The 16,558-nt window shown below is 41.6% G+C and overlaps 1 protein-coding gene across 1 annotated transcript in view; it reads left to right on the top strand.

Moving 5' to 3' along the window:
* The first annotated feature begins 406 nt into the window (after positions 1–406).
* The window catches only part of TSPAN5 (tetraspanin 5), a 176,341-nt gene continuing 160,189 nt past the window's right edge, over positions 407–16,558 (top strand). The window contains exon 1 of the mRNA XM_060094910.1: positions 407–658. Coding sequence (XP_059950893.1) covers positions 578–658 — 81 coding nt within the window. The 5' untranslated portion in view covers positions 407–577. The remainder of the gene's footprint in view (positions 659–16,558) is intronic.

Raw genomic sequence — 16,558 nt, 5'->3', positions numbered from 1 at the left:
GCAGCAGGAAAGGAGAGCGCTGGAAGGAGGGGGCGGCGCGCGTACTTCGTCCCACCGCCATCCGGGAGAGCCCGAGCCCGTGCGCGCGCGCACCTCACGGAGGCTCAGGCGGCGGGAGGCGGGCGGAGCTGCGGGCGGCGCGGGCGGAGCGATCGGCGGGCGGAGCGAGGGGTGGGAGGGAGCTCGCGAGCCGGCAGGCGGGCGAGGAGCGTCTCCTCCAGCATCTGCCGCGGCCGCGTTTGCCCGGAGACTAACCGACGGACGGATCGTCTGGCGGACGGGCTTGGGAGCTCGCCTTGTGCTCGGGGCCAGCTCCAGCGAAGCTCGGGGCTTGCAGCACGCGCTTCCCCGCCCGCTCGCGGCCACCCCGGCTCCGGCGACCTCGGCGCGCGAGGGGCTGGACGTGCGGGAGCCGCTCTCCGCAGGTCGGTCCTTGCGCTGTTCAGCCCCGACCGCTGCGCTGCGGCCCCCGAGCGGCGTCCCTGAGCCCCAGCACCCCGCCGTGCTGCTCCGAGCAACGGTGCTCAGGGGCTCCAAACTCGGGCTGCCGGGGCAAGTGTCTTCATGAACCCAGAGGATGTCCGGGAAGCATTACAAGGGTCCTGAAGTCAGTTGTTGCATCAAATATTTCATATTTGGCTTCAATGTCATATTTTGGGTAAGTTGGAGCGCTTCTGGGATTTCGACTACCGTGGCCGATCGATTCGCGACAATTTCCCCCACGTTGCTCTCTGCGTTTACTTTCCGCAGCCCCTCGGGCGCTTGCGGTAGCACGGAGAGGCATTTGCCTTCCGCCTTTTCAGCCTGCGCGTTGGAGAGATAAACATTTAATCCTTTCTAGGAACGCGAAGAGGTAAAAAGGAAAACCGAGCCGGAAAGGGGGCACCCAGGCCTTGGGGTGGCTTTTTAAGGGAGGAATAGCGTGGATGCAGATGAAAGAAAGGGCTCGGCAGTTTGAGAGATGAGCAACCACTCGAATGAGATTTACTCCGGGTGGGATATGGATGTTGGGCTGAGCGTGGTGTCATAATAGGGAAGCCTAATCCGGCAGACCCGACCCTGAGGTCCACCTTCTAACAAGGATCTGATTGGACGAGGGCTTGGCTCCGTGTTGCCGCGGCTGGTCTGTGCCATGTTCAGCGTGTATCTTCTTGCACCATCTCGGGCTTTGTGTAGGATGCAGATGCGATGGTATACGGTTCTGTAATGTGCACGTAAATAACGCTTCCTGCGCGCTCTCCCCCTTCATCTGGAAAGCGCTCCTTTTGCGTAATGGACTGACCAGTGGGCGAGTGGGGTGGAGGGATTTATTTCTCTCTCTGTATTATTCTCAGGATAATAAGAAGTCACCATCAACATATGTTTCAGTGTGTTCGTGCCTCACGTCTTCCTTTTTGAGGAGTGACATAGAGCGGGCCGTTTTGGGGAAACCTTGGAGAAATGCAGAGGACAAGGTGTACGAGGCATGTTTTATGGGGCTACCGGGAGAGCAAATGCTTGAAGGAAAGATTCAGACCATGCTCTGCTGGCACTACAATGTGCTGGGCACCCATTGTAATTAGGCTGGGATGCCTACTCTTTTGTTTTGTTTGAATGCTTTTCCTTGATCTCACAAACATGTTCAGCAACCAGACAAAGAGTTCACTAGGACAAGAGGAAAACGTTCGTTCAAAGACCGTGTTATTTTTCCTTTCCATCCCATCCCATCCCATCCTCTTCCTTACTGGGCACTCCTCCTGCCCCCCACTCTTCCCCCCGTGGAAAGTAAAGATGGTGGCTGTCTCGGGGTGGGGGGGCGGTTCTCCAAGTTGCTGTTCAGTGTAGGTTCAGTGTGAGATAAACAATAATCCAGTGGTGAGATGAATAATAAGACTGTTAACACAGGGTGTATTTATTTTGATTCTCCTTTAATTTTGGCCATACGCTGTAAACATATACATCGATGAGAATAGTTGTCAATACAGCTCTTTATATTCTTTTTTTCTGCCACACATTTACTAGGCTACTTTATTTTTATTTTCTGTTTTCTATAGGAGTACCTTGCACTGCTCATGAATGTTTTGCAAAAGGAAATGGAAGGGATTGGAGATCACTTTCTGTGTCAGCATGTCATCTGACCTCAGGACTGATGATGGAGGGGGACACATGAATAAATATCAGATCTAGTCTTTCACAGGCCATTTTTGCCAGGGATTGGACATGATTCCTGTTAGCAGTCACCCCCCTCCCTGCAGTCAAACACTACTACAAATACAGGAAGAAGAAATTATTTTCTTTCCTTGCTTCCTTTTTTCAACCCTGTTGGAAATGTTTAAAAGTCACATTTCTGGGTGAGGCATTTTGATTTTATCTGAACTTGAAACTTTCATAACTTTGAGAGTCAAGGACTACCGAATTGGGACTGGATCTTGTTGGCGTAGTGAGTCCAAGCCTCTTGACTCTACTTGAACACTTCCAAAAGTTGCACATTTCAGCTACTAGGCAACAAAAAGTACCCAGGGGCTTTCTCTGCAGTTTCGTAGCAGGAGGTGGAAAAGAAATAAAGGGATTTGGGCCTGTTTCCCTGACAGTTTGGTGTAATTATGTAGTGTACAGAGACACACTGAGTATTTTCTGTGGATTAGGTTGTAGCAAAACCTCTGGAACTGTGGAGAGCTTCAAAGAATTGCAGAGTGCTTGCATAGAGAGTTGCAGAAGAGAGTCGCGTCTTGTCTCATTTTGAAGGTCTTCATCTCTTGGGGGAAGTTTTATGGGAAGCCTGAAAAGAGATGTAGGCTGTGGAACTAAACCAGCTACCCCAGGCAGAATTGTTATGTAGATGCCTTTGTTACAAGGGCCCTTCTCTTACTCTGCTTTCTACACACCTTGTCCCTCCTTTCTGTGCCTAAAGCCTTCCACTCATATATGCCCTCATAGCTTTCCTATCCTGCTGTCTGCTTCAAAATTACCCCATATTGGAATCTCTGAGTTTTTAGTACCCTGGTCTCTAGAGTGATGATCAGCAGGAAGGTAGTCATGATACTTGATCACAGTAACTCAGACTAAGATGTTATTGGCTGAAGAACTGGGGTCAGGAATGGGCAGCCTGCTTCTGTAAATTTGTTATTGCTATTACAAATTCTGTAAATTTGTTTTTGCTACGTAACAAACAACCCCAAAGCTTAGTGGTTTAAAATAAAACTTTATTATATCTGACAGTTCTGTGATTTGACCAGGCTCATGTGGGTGATTTGCACTTGGAACGGCCCATGCAGTTGCAGTGAGATGTGGCTGGGCTGGAGTTAACTGAAGGCTCACTGGAGTGGGATACCCAAGGTGGTACCCTCACGTGACTGGCAGTTGATGCTTGCTGAGAGTTCAGCCAGATTTGTTGGCTAGAGCACCTAAACGTGGCTTTTTCCTGTCTGAGACTGCCAGAAGAAACTTCCAGCCAGTGAAGTCTACTCCCGGAACTGGCCCAGTGTCAGTTTCATCTATTCCACTGGTTTAAGCACGAGTGGAGCCTGCTCAACTTCAAAGTGCTGAAGAAGGAAATTCCCTCTTTTGTCAGACAAGTGTCAGGGTCATGTGGGTTGTGGCCATCTTTGGAAAATACAGTCTTCTGCACTGAGCCTTAATTTCATTTATAAAGGAAAGATAACATTATCCAATAGAGTTGTAGATTCAAGGATGCAATCAGATAAGATATTAGCCAGCACAGTGTCTCAGTATTTAACAAATGGTGAATATGGTCTGTGTCATTGTCTCCAGATTTTTACTAGTTCCATCCTGGCTATAAAACTTCTAGAATACCTTAGCCTGGTACTTTGGCATCACTACTACCAGGTAATGATGCTTCTCTTAATATCTGCCAAGGAGATGAGGCGAATGGATTCCATACATTGGATCATCACGTATTTGAAAAAAGCACTATGGATCAGTGGACGCCTTGAATGACTTGGGAGAACCAAGTCATTTTTCGCTTCTCTTTGCTGTACAAAGATTAGAAAGCCTTGGATCCTTGAGGCCAAATTTCTCTTTGATGTGCTTGCAAATATTACATGGTATCTTTAAGTGGAGGTTTATCCAAGTTTGATGGCAGAATGTTACATCTCATTTGTTTCCACAGGGCTTAAATTCAGAGAGGAGAGAGATTTAGGGAACCTTGCCGGGGGCATAAGTATGAAGTCTTATCTTATGCTTCACTATAAATTGTAAGATGTTCTGGAATGCTGATACATCAGCAGTTTATAAGTCATAATTTTTGTTTTAATTTGCTAGACATCTGTTAGCTTCGATGGCAACCATATGGGAGTCTCAACTGCCTTTTGAATCACAAGGAGATGGTATGAAGAAAGCTAAATATGGTTATGAAAGTGTCAAATGGGAAAAGTGTAAGAAGGGTGTATAGACCTAAGTGGGGAAAGTAATTGAATACTGACTTGCTTGCTCTGGCCTCTCACTCCTGGGTCAGTGAGAAAGCACTGAAGCATTCTCACTTGATGATATGCCTGGAAGATTGAAATAAAGCCAAGGGGAAAAGTTGGAAAACCAAATAGTGTTTCACCCACCATAAAACTGCCCAGGTGAGCTCATTTAGATGGATCCCTCTGTCTTACTTAATATGTCCACAGTAATCGTTAGTCCCTGGCAAAAGGTGAAAGTAACCTGTATCTTAACAGAGCTTTATAATTGCGACGTCTTTCTTCTAAGCATCTCAAAGCATCTTCCAAGCATATTATGACATCTTTGTGACAGATGTAGAAATTGGAGAACAGAGATGTGGAGTGACTTTTGAAGAACATATCAGGGTTCACTTTTGGAGTGTTAAGTCTCTTTCAATAACTATAGCCCTAGCTTCTCATTTGAATCTTATTTTAGAAGGTGCTTGTTATTCTAACATAAAACATCAAGTAAGTCATTTACATCTGTTCATGATTGAAAAGTGATAAAGTTTTTGCATATGTCTCAACACCACCCGCAAGCACACAAAAGTTAGGATGAAAATGTTAAAGAGTATGATAGAATAATAAACCATTGTGTAGTTTCATATTCATAAATATGAAACATTTAAATATTCATAAATTTAAATATTCATAAATTCATATTCATAAATGAAAAATGGAGTATTAAAGACTGTTATTAAAGTGTTATTAAAGTATTAAAGTGTTCTTGAGTCACAGGCTTCTTTCTATATGTAACACTGATGCCTGTCTTAAAATTCTAACTGAAGGCTTCTGAATCACCATCCTTCACTAGAATATAAGGTCTCCAACTGCAGGGATTGTCTCTCAGTTATTTTCATAAGCTCAGTGTCTAGCATATTGTCTGAAACAGTAGGTGTTTAATAAATGTTTGTTGAATGAATGAATGATGAAATCATTGGAGAGTACATAGGCATCATCTCCTCTACCTTACTATTCAGTGAGGCATTTTCTCTCTTACATCCTGCCAACCCTCCTTAGGATGGATCTGTTTGGGGACCACTTTAATCATTTGAGAGTTTCATCTTTCCTGCAGACTAGGTGTAGTTTTCCCTTGGAACTTCCATCTTCCTAATATACTGTTGTTGATTTTTAATTTTATTTTGAAACTGTCTCATACCTGCAGAGAAATTTCAAGTAGTACAATTGGTTTTTATCCTGAATCGTCTGAGAAAAAGTTGCCAGCATGATGGCTATAACACCAGTACTTCAGTGTACATGTTCTAGGATGTTCTCCTAGATAACCACAGTATAGCCATCAAAGCCAGGAAATTACCACTGATACCTTACCACCATCTAAATCTTAGATCTCATTCAAGTTTCCTGGTTGTTCCAATCATGTCTTCTAAAGCAAAGAAATTCAGTTCAGAGGACACATTGTATTTAGTTGGATCTTTTTAGTCTCTTTCAGTCTTTCACTGTCAGGTTCTTGACGCTTTTGAAGATTTAACACTAGTTATTTTGTAGAATGTCCCTCAATTTGGGTTGGTCTGCCATTTTTTCATTCTTAGATTCAGGCTGTGCATCTTTGGCAGGAGAATTACAGAAATGGTGCTGCGTTCCTCTCATGGCATCCATTAAGTGGCACTGATTTCTGTTTGTGTTTGTTCCATTACTGATAATGGTCACTTGATTAAAGTGTTGTCTGCCAAATTTCTCCACCATAAAGTGACTCTTTTCCCTTTTGTAATTTATACATATTTTGTGGCAAGTTATTGTGAAATTATGTATTAAAAAGCCCATTCCTCATCAGAATTTTTATTGATTAATTAATTAATATCGGTAAGAACTTTTGATCTCTTTTGTTCCAGTGTGTTTTAATGAAGCGGTTACTCATTACTTACTTTAATGTTCCCATTAGTTCCAGGTTTGGCAGTCTTTTCATGCCCTTTAACTCCCATCACTCTTTGAGCCCTTCTGTGCTTTCTGGCAGAACAACATGTTCCAAGCTCATCTTTTGTATCAGCCCTTTCTCCAAGGAGCCCTGGTTCCTTTGCATAGAGAATGATATTTAGAAGCCAAGATCTGGTTGCTAAGTGTGCTCATTGCTTTGAGGCTATCAGCACCCCTGGGGCCTCTCAGTGGACAGGACTATGGAATATGTGTATGTATATACACATAGGTACACACACACACGTTTACATCTGCATTTCTATACCCAGCTATATATTTTGAAAACCACGAGTTCACACTGGTATCTCAAATCCCTATGTGACACGACAGGGTTTATTTTAGGTTTTTCCTTTTCCATATGTATAACTACCTTCTTTGACAGTGAGAATCCTAGCTCCCATTGTTCTTAACGATTGACTTATTTGATTAAATCTCCCCTTATGTAGGCAGTCTTCCACTGCTGCCCCTGCCCTGCACATGGTTGCCCTCCTTAACTGCTTTTGCTCCAGCATGCCGTGCCACAACCTACTTCCCACCGTGAACACCTTTCTCTGATACCCTGCTCTGGGCTTCCACATCCCTCCCCATGCCTGTTCCTGGACAAAGGCTTACCTTCCCTTGTCCCCACTTTAGGACTGAATTTTTCAGGAAAGAGGAGGGGAAGGACCTAGGTTACTCTTATGCGATACAACATAAGACTTATCTCCCTGTGCATAGACCTTTGTTATTTAAAAACAGCCATGATGTCATTCCTAAACCCTCTGCTTTCCATCTTTAAAGGCTCTTGGTTTTTCCATGTCTTCTTCATACACTATTTCCAGATTGTTCTTTGCCCTGATTAAGGTACTCTGCCTATGGTCCCATTTGGACACACCTCCATTAATGTAGCGACCAGAATGAAACACGTTTTTCACACACCATTCCTACCATCCAGAGAGCGGTGGGTTGTTATTCTCAAACTCCCCCTTAAGTCTGTAGCCCAGGAGGCAGAAGCCTGGATTCATCTTTGAGTAAGTTACTCTCACACATTATTTTCTCAGTTGCTCATCTAAAATATGGCGAAAATAATTCCAATAGCTTGCAGAGTTATCCAGTATTAAATGAGATCATGCATATGAAGGTGCTTTCTACAAGGTATATCTCTCAGTACAAATAGTAGTTATTAACCCAGGCTAAACTGCACATGCTTTTCCTGGTAGCCAGAGAACATAGTTGGCTCAAGTTGTGTTTCTAGTGAAATGAAACCTTAATCTCTTTTTCAAGTGAACTTCTGTTAAACCCATCTCCCTAGACTAAGTGCTAATCAGAAGCCCTAACCCTCCAGTTAATTATTTGAATTTAGATTTAGTACTACTTATTTATTCCATCTAAATGTCTTATTCTGACCCGGTAGTTTTCAAACCATGCTACCAGCAGCACTAGGCTTCCTTGAGGTGTACCGGGGCCTGAGTGGGTTTCTGCCCTCTCTTTCCCCTGGTGAAGCTCAGCCAGTAGGTTTGATATTTTGAGATATTGTGAAGGGTTTTGCTCGCAAAAAGGGGTGTACTGCTTAAACAAACAATTGAAAACCACCATTCTAGCCTTCAGATAATTTTAAATCTTGAAGGTCAAGGCATGTTTAGAAAAAATTATTCCTCATATGGGTTTTTCTCCTATGGGTTTTTCTTCATGTATAGGACGTTCCTCTCCCTGATCAGGGGTGACTTCTGTAGGATTAGTTGATATTTCAGGTGCCTTTATAGACACAGCAGCATAATCAGTGAATTGTTAGGAAATTTCAGGCTGATTCTGATTCTGTAGGTCCGGGATGCGGCCCTGGACTGATTCTGTAGGTCCACCAGGGAATCTGATTCTGTAGGTACAGGGAATCTTGATTCTGTAGGTCCGGGATGGGGCCTTGGACTTAGTGGGGATTTTTTTGTTTTTAATCCCTGCAGGTGATTTTTGCCTTTTGGGAGGTCTGAGGTCTTCTGCCAGCGTTCAGTGGGTGTTCTGTAGGAGTTGTTCCCCGTGTAGATGTATTTCTGATGTATCTGTGGGGAGGAAGGTGAGCTCCACGTCTTACTCTTCCGCCACCTTCCCCCTCTCCCCCCTGCAGGTGATTTTGATGCCCAGTGGAGGTGGAGAAGCTCTAGCTTGTTTTTCTTGGCAAGATGTGGCATCTCTTGCCATTACTCTCTGGAGGGGGAGCTGGGCGTGGGTGGTATAGGGCTATGACCAAATGGTGACTGATTTCACCAGCACATGCAGCTAGTGTTCTTTGCTTATGAGAAAAAAATAATGTGGCCTATTTTATCCCTCATGGAATTGTTTTTATTAATCCAAAAATGCCAGTTTATTTTTAAACCCGAAAGCCCTACAAACAAAATGAGAAAATCTCTGCTAAAGAGAACCTTTTGTGCTGCAATTAGTAGGCTAAAAATTATCATCATATTGGGATAGGAGCTAGTTATTTATTCGACAGGAACATTGAGGAAATAGACATTTGTTCCTTTGCCCTTGCTGTCCTGCACACTTCAGCACAGTGGACTGGGTCTAACCACAGATGCAAGACAGCGAACGGTCCTCCCCTCCACAAACCAGCCTCCCTGTCCAAGGTGCCCTTCCTTTCAGGCTGTTTCCAGAGGCTTCCTTCCATGCCCCCAGCCCTGAGTATCTTGATCTGGGGGTGGAGTTGCTTTCTGCACCTCTGTGGCAGTTCCGTTGACTTCCCTCTGCTGTCATGCCAAGCAGGGACATTTCTTCTTTCGTATCCAAGTTTGCAGCACTCTCACGGAGAGCCGACAGTGAAGCAAACACAGGAGACCCAAACCTGATATTTGTCAGTTTTCCTTACAAAGAAAAGTTTCAATGTAGAACATTCAGAGTGTGCACAGTGAAGTCTTTCATTTTTTCCCCCGATGTCTTCCTTTTCATCTACCCCCTTTTAGAAACAAAAAAATTAGGTATTCAATTATGGCTAGGCACCTAAAGTGGAAATCTTTCGAAAGAAATAAAATTTTGAATAAAAATCTAAATGATTTCTCTGAGGTGTTTTACTGGGGCATACTTATCAGCACTCCTAAACAAACATACCCAGAATGGCGTACACACCCTGTGTTTAGGGCTATGGTATTATCTCTCTGTACATAAAGGATTGTTAATTATGAAATGTAAGGTATAATTTTTAAGTAATGTAATCACCAACCTCAATAACAAAATATCAATAGCATTTGGAAGTGTTTGGCCAAACATTTTGGCTCTTCTCATTGAAAAGGCATAGTGATGTTCTATACCTCTTCCAGCTACTATTTACTATTTGGATAAGTATTGCAAGACATAGGGCTCTTTTTACTTGTTGAAAAATTTCTTTCTAAATTATAGTTGGCGCTTAGTCCTGAATTTCTAAAAATCTGGAGGGAACAGCTGTTGCTCTAATAAATATTCAGGCCAGCTATTTTAATGCTTTGTACTTAAGTCATCCTAATAAAAGAGGAATACTTGACTTGAGCATTTCTCAAAGTATAATGTTTTGCTTCCAACAAAAATTTCCCCCAACTGTTAATATTTCCCCCAAAGCAGCCTTAAAACTTAATTCTGCCAAGTGAGTAGTTCTAATCACTCCTGAAGCATTTAATGCCCAAACTCAGTTTTCCTGTTTTAAGGTACAGTTCTATCAATATAGCTCAGTCCCTTAACTTGTGAAGATTCCACAGTCACTGACCTTTAAGGAAAATTCTTTATAGGGTCTAGTATTAGAGAGTGATAGTTTTATGCTGAGTTGGGCATTCTGGTGCTCTGGGGGTAGGCAGGCAGAAGTCTGGTGTTAAGAAGTTTGGATTTTGAGGATGTCTGGATTTTTACGCAGTTCCATTCGCAGGCTTGTGATCTTAGACAGGCTACTTACTCACCTTAAGGTTATGTCTCCCGATCTGCAAAATGGCTTTCTTAGCAGTAGTATTAATGTTGTTATGAGTAATATTAAGACCCAACATCTACCTCAGAGTCATGAGGATGAGAGGAATTGATATGTATAAACTGCTTGGAATAATCCATAGGTATTAGCAATTATTACTCTATTCTCCTCAACACCCATGATTTCATTTGGTGGTTTTTTTCTTGACTTCTTTCAGAACCATTACAGTAATCTTACATTGTAACATGTATTTTTTGTTCTCTGTAATGTTCTGCCTACATAAGTACATTCCCAAAATAACTAAAGGAAAAAAAAAGATCTAACAAATGTTCACAATGTTCTTTTCATTGTAATGAATAGCATGTAATTCTTATCATGGATACCAGACCATGAATTCATGTCTATTGTTTGTTGTTAATTTTCCCATTTTTCTTTACCCGTTATCTTCACTCTTCTTCATTTTCTTTGCAAAATGAAACTGTCTCATATTGGTGTTTTGTACTGGGAAGTTGAGTTTCTGATGTTGGACTCTGGTGTTAGGCCTAACACCTGGGAGAAATAGAAACATTTTTATTAAAATCTGTTAAATCTGGATATCTTGGAAATACCTAGATGGCTATAAGTATATATATTTAGCTTTTATGGTGTCGTAAGTCCTGTATATTTTGGTCATTGTTTTCCTCTGTATTTCCGACACATTCTTTAGGCTGTGAAGGTGAACGCTGAGTCAGCAACACAGGTAATTCAGGCTTTCCCCTTGGATGTCTCTCCAGCTGATGGAGGAGTAGGATTTTGGCCTGAACTACCTGGATCATTGGCTAATTGGGCCACCCATCTTGGGAATGAGTGACTGCCTGGCTTCTCCTTTGAAGCGTTACTGGGATGTCCTGAGAGCTGTGCTCCTTTGCTTCCAGTCCTGTCACCTGACGCAGAAGACCTGGGCTGCCCTATTTACAAAGCATAATTCTCTAATGGGGCTCAACTCTGGGAGAAAAGGCCAGGACTTGCTGATTCAGTAGGTCCAAGGAGCCTTGGCACTCATTCCCATGCTGAAGATGTGCAGAAAGCCCCAGCCCTTGAGGGGGGAGAGGAGGGCTGAAGGGGAGGGTTAGGTAGAATTTTTACTGTAGTATTCATTAGTAACAAAGATGATTTATGTGGCATGATAGGACATTATAGGAGCGTATTTAAAGTCATTTTAGCTTCCTGTAGCATCCCCAACGCTGCCACTTTAGACCCACTCACTGACCTCACAGTCCACGGATGGTTTGTGACTCCCTGTGGGGAAAGCACTGAGTTTCCTCCTGGTCCGCAGCCCTCCGCTAGTTGGTTTCGCTGAGTGTCTGAAGGATGGCTACCTGATTAGCCAAAGCAGCGAATCTCAAAGCTCAGTCATTGGCAAACTGCCTGCATGGTTTTGGACAAACTTTTGGGCCACCCCAGAGTTTTGTAAAATTTAAGTCACGTGGGGATCTCGTTTAAAATGCAGATTCTGATTCAGTAGGTGTGAGAGGGGCCGAAGATCCAGTACCTTAACACGCTCCCAGGTGAGGCTGGTGCTTCTGGCCCACTGATCTCATTTTCAGTTTCAAGGATCTAGACCATTTCAAACGTATTCTTTCCCTTTAAATCGACTCCGTGTTTAAACCTTAAATACAGTTATTTAAAAAGGAAACTTGAAAAATATCACTATTCAAATACATACAATGACAGTAATATGGCTTGTTAACTTCTAGGTAGGTCTTGGTGCCTGCTGGCAGGCCTGACTCGAAGGCTTATTTTCCTTTGTTACAGTGGAAGTTAACAGGTGTAAAAGTATTCAGCATCCTGGGATCAAATGGAGACTTTCTCCTTGACTAGACCAGAGGATTAAAAGAGAGTTGAAAAGGAAATGACTTTCTTATTTAAGGTTATTTAATGCTGTATTCTAAAATTGTCTCCTCTGGCACCCCAGGTCACCAGGGAATCTCACTTTGGGGAACACTGTTTTTAAGTAATTTGCAGGAAGACATGCATTTATAAGCTGAAACCTATTAGCAAGATGGGTGACTCTCTAGAGGTAAAATGATTGGGGGGATGTGTTCAACTTCCTGCCTACTCCAGGTTCTGTTTCCTGTTGGGAGAAAAAGAGGGGTACCCCCAATTTCTGAAAAATTGCTACCCCCAGGCCCAGTGAGTAACTACATCTTAGGTATAAAAGGGAAAATGCTTTGGAAAATTGGATTTCAGGCGAACAGAAAGTCAACCTGAAATACTTAGGAAATCTGTCTCAGTGGGTTTCTTTACTCCTCCGTCTCCTCTTCCTTCAAGTTACTATTGATTATGTTCAATTTGGAATGAATCCATTTATTTGATGCATTTTTTAGAATAGGGTACTTTCTTTATACTTTTTTTATTGTAAAAACAATACAGCAACAGTAATATACCTTTTTTTTAAGGAAAAGAAATTCACCACATTCCAATAACTTTCAGTTCGGTTATATTAAAAGTAGAGACTCAGTCAAGTGCTCTGAGAGCAGTGAACAAACAAACAAACAAACAGCCCATTTTAGAGTTTCAGTGGTAGTCACTTACAAGGATTCAAATTTAGCAAACCGCAGTTACTTAACTTTGTAAAGGAAAAATGTGCTTTTCCATCACTAGCTTTTAAGCATTTCTTCTGACTTTACCAGTATTTCCCCCCTCAGGACAACATTTAGAATAAGTGTTTCAACATACAGAACAAATACCTTGTGAATAAACATCAATTTCACACAACGAAAAAGAAAATCAATAAATTTGCTTTAGGCATTTGAAAAACCCTGTACTTTTAAAGGAAGGAGTTATAGTGTTAAGTAACTGAAAAACAAAACCCCCCAAAACCCAGGCTCTTAGCTTTAAATGTTTTTCAACATGACCTTTACTTAGAAAAATGTAGTTCAAACTTTCTGAACACCTGCCTGCTTATTCAAGGATGGACAGCAACTGCCCACATGGCAACTCATGTGAGAAATTCTACTCAGTATTTTTTTTCTAATCTCATAACTGGAATCCTATGGAAAGTAGTGTTTTTTTTTGGTACCAGTTCTTTTTAGCTTTGTCTGTTGGGGTTTTTGAAAGAATAAATTGAATGAAGAGGTGGCTAGATAATATGTGGCATTTAAGGTTTTTGCAAGTCTGCAAAGATTTAATAATCCCTAATATTCTCACTGTATGCTTTGAGAGTTTCAAAGTTGCTCTCCAGTGGGGGTCTGAAACAATTGCATAAAAGTTTGAAAATAATGTTTTACTCATTCATCTTTTTTTTAAGATATAGAGTCAATATTTTAGAAATAAAAGGATTGGTTTCACTAAAAAGAGGACTGAAATATCTTTTATATTTTGTGAAATACATACATTCCATTTAAAATTGACATATATCCTTGGATATTTAAAATATATATTATCAGGGTATATCCTTCATGCATATCAAATATTGATTTATATCCTTGGATTTTTTTTTTATGAGTAGACATATGCTTTCTTTGGATAAAGAAAGAAAAACTACCTAAATGACCATATGACCTCCAAACAATTTTATTCGTGATAAAAGATTAAAATTTCCTTATTACAGTATCCTATAAATATGCAAACTAAATGAAACTTTTTGTAAGTTAAAAATAAAAACCAGAGATCAGTCTTAGTACCTAAGACATAAGCAGGAAAAAACACTATTCTTGCTTTTTTGGTTCTTAGATGAAGACTAGAAAATAAACTCTTTTGAATTATGAAATTACTACAGCCTAGCTGGAGGCACCAACAGATCATTAATTATTGCTAAGAACCTTCAGAATGCAGTTTTTTAATTTCAAATATCCTTGCCGTTGAATCCCATCCTTCCCCCCGCCCCCCATTTTCTGGGAATTTAATTCCAGAACGGAGAAGATAGGGCTTTTTGCTTTGGGGGTAACTAAATCTCTTTCTTACTCTTTGAAAACGTTAACCTGCTGATGAAAGCACAGAAGGTTGGAATTATTTTGAACAGGAATGGCTTTGCAAATATTTAACTGAGTGTTCTTTGGCAAGTCTTTTCGTGAAGTATTGGAACTATCCTTTAATTGGTCTTTTGCATTCTTGATTATATAATCTCAAAACATATGTTGAAACGGACCTCAAAAATCAGTTAGGCTTCTAGTTTTTACCCCCTTTCCTCACCTGTTTTCCATCCAAACTTTTCCTCAAAACACCCAATTTATAAAGCAGCCACAGCTGGTGCTCTGGGCGCAGAGCGTCTCTTTGGGCTCCGCGCGTCTCCGTGGGCTCCGCGCGTCTCCGTGGGCTCCGCGCGTCTCCGTGGGCTCCGCGGTTCCCAGCCTCGCTGCGTGGGAAGAGCGTGCAGAGGGGACGGCGGCGGGTGTCCTGGAGGACTTGATGTCGTACTGAGGACGGCGGAGGAGGTTTCTGTGTACCATTTACGCGTTGAACGAGGATGAAGTCGGCATTTGGCCTAGTAGGCTGTGTGCTGGCTGAATTGCCCAAGTTTCCAAGTCCCAGTGCTTTGACCGCATTTGGTTCTACTAAACAGCTTTGGCGCAGTCATTTTGATTAACATCAACTTGCTTATGTTAAGTAAGTATTCAGGTTATTTATTATGCATTACTCTTGCCTTTGGAATGAGCAGACTCGAAAACTCCTGCTTCATATGGATTCCATATGTGGCTTTTAAGTCAGCAGAGACGCAAAGGCTTCCAATTATATTGCACGTGAAGTTGCATATTGAATAGATTAATCTTGATGGCATAGGTATATCTGAAATTCTTTGTCATTTCTAATATTGTTCATATTTCATTTAAACAAACTATTAGGTGTTGGAAGATTCTGTGGTGATGAACTTAACTTACGAATTCATGTGTCCTATTTGGGTTTTTTATTACTGAAAGCAGATACCCATGGTATTTGTTACTTGGTTTGCACTGATGTACTCCAGATAGTATGAGGTGACATTTAAAAAGAAAAAAAATCTGGTACATTTGCTCTTTATCCCCACACCTCCACCCCAGCCAAGCTGGGTAGAGAATATTGCAGTGTTTAAGACAGTGGTTAAGAGTGAGACTACTTGGGTTCAAATATTGGCCTTGGCACTTCTAAGCTGTGTGACCATGGACAGTTATGTCATCATTCTGGACTGTTTCTTTTGGGCAAAGAGTGGGTAACAGTAACCCTACCTCTGGGATAACTGTAAAGATGCAATGCGATGATGCATGTGCCAAGCCTGAGCGGGGTGAGCGCTCCGTGACTGCTGACCTTGGAATCAGGTGTGGAATAGGTGACTACTTGGGACAGGTGTAGGCTTTTGATTCAGTATCAGCCAGGAAAGGTGTTGTCGGAGTCCAGGAACCTCAACTTTCCTTATTAGGGAAGCGCTGTCTGTATAATAGCACTTTTCTCTCACGTCAAACTTTGTTTCCTTTGGTGCTTCACCTACTGGAGGAGACTGCGTCTCCACACTTTCCTTCGGCAACTAGATCTATCTGAGAGTTTAGTTTTCTAGCTGGGGCAGCTGCTCCATTCCCCTGCCTCCTGGGCCCTGATTTCTTCTCACGTTTAGCTGCAGCTGTTCACCATGTCCATTGCTGGCATGACCTGATCAGCCCTCTGTTTCTTTATCACAAATGCCAGCATTTCTCGTGTCTTGCCTAGAGGGTCATTTTGAGGCCACGAACCTACCTGTTTTTTTTTTTAATGGTAGTATATGCAGAATATTACAGTTCCAATAAAATAATAATTCTAATAATAGAAATATGCCTGGAAAAATACCTAAAATATAGCAGGTACCCAGTAATTATTAATTGAAATAAGTTAGTTGAATCTAAAGTAATTTTTTAATAACCATTTTTTAATTGAAGTATAATTAATTTACAGTGTTAGTTTCAGGTGTACAACAAAGTGATTCAGTTATACATATCTTGATATATATCTATCCTTTTTCAGATTTTTTTCCATTATAGGTTATGACAAGATATTGAATATAATTCCCTGTGCTGTACAGTAGGTCCTTGTTATCTGTTTTATATATAGTAGTCAGTATCTGTTAATCCCAGAATCCTAATTTATCCTCCCCCCTCCCCCCTCCCCCCCATTCCCTTTGGTAACCATGAGTTTGTTTTCTATGTCTGTGAGTCTATTTCTGTTTTGTAAATAAGTTCATTTACATCATTTTTTTAGATTCCACATATAAGTGTTAGCATATGATATTTATCTTTGACTCACTTCACTTAGTGTGATAATCTCTAGGTCCATCCATGTTGCTGCAATGGCATTCTCTTTTGTTGCTAAGTAATATTCCATT

The sequence above is a fragment of the Mesoplodon densirostris genome, chromosome 1, assembly GCF_025265405.1.
Source record: "Mesoplodon densirostris isolate mMesDen1 chromosome 1, mMesDen1 primary haplotype, whole genome shotgun sequence".
In the NCBI taxonomy this organism is placed as follows: Eukaryota; Metazoa; Chordata; class Mammalia; order Artiodactyla; family Ziphiidae; genus Mesoplodon; species Mesoplodon densirostris.
This window is presented reverse-complemented; position numbering and strand designations above follow the sequence as displayed.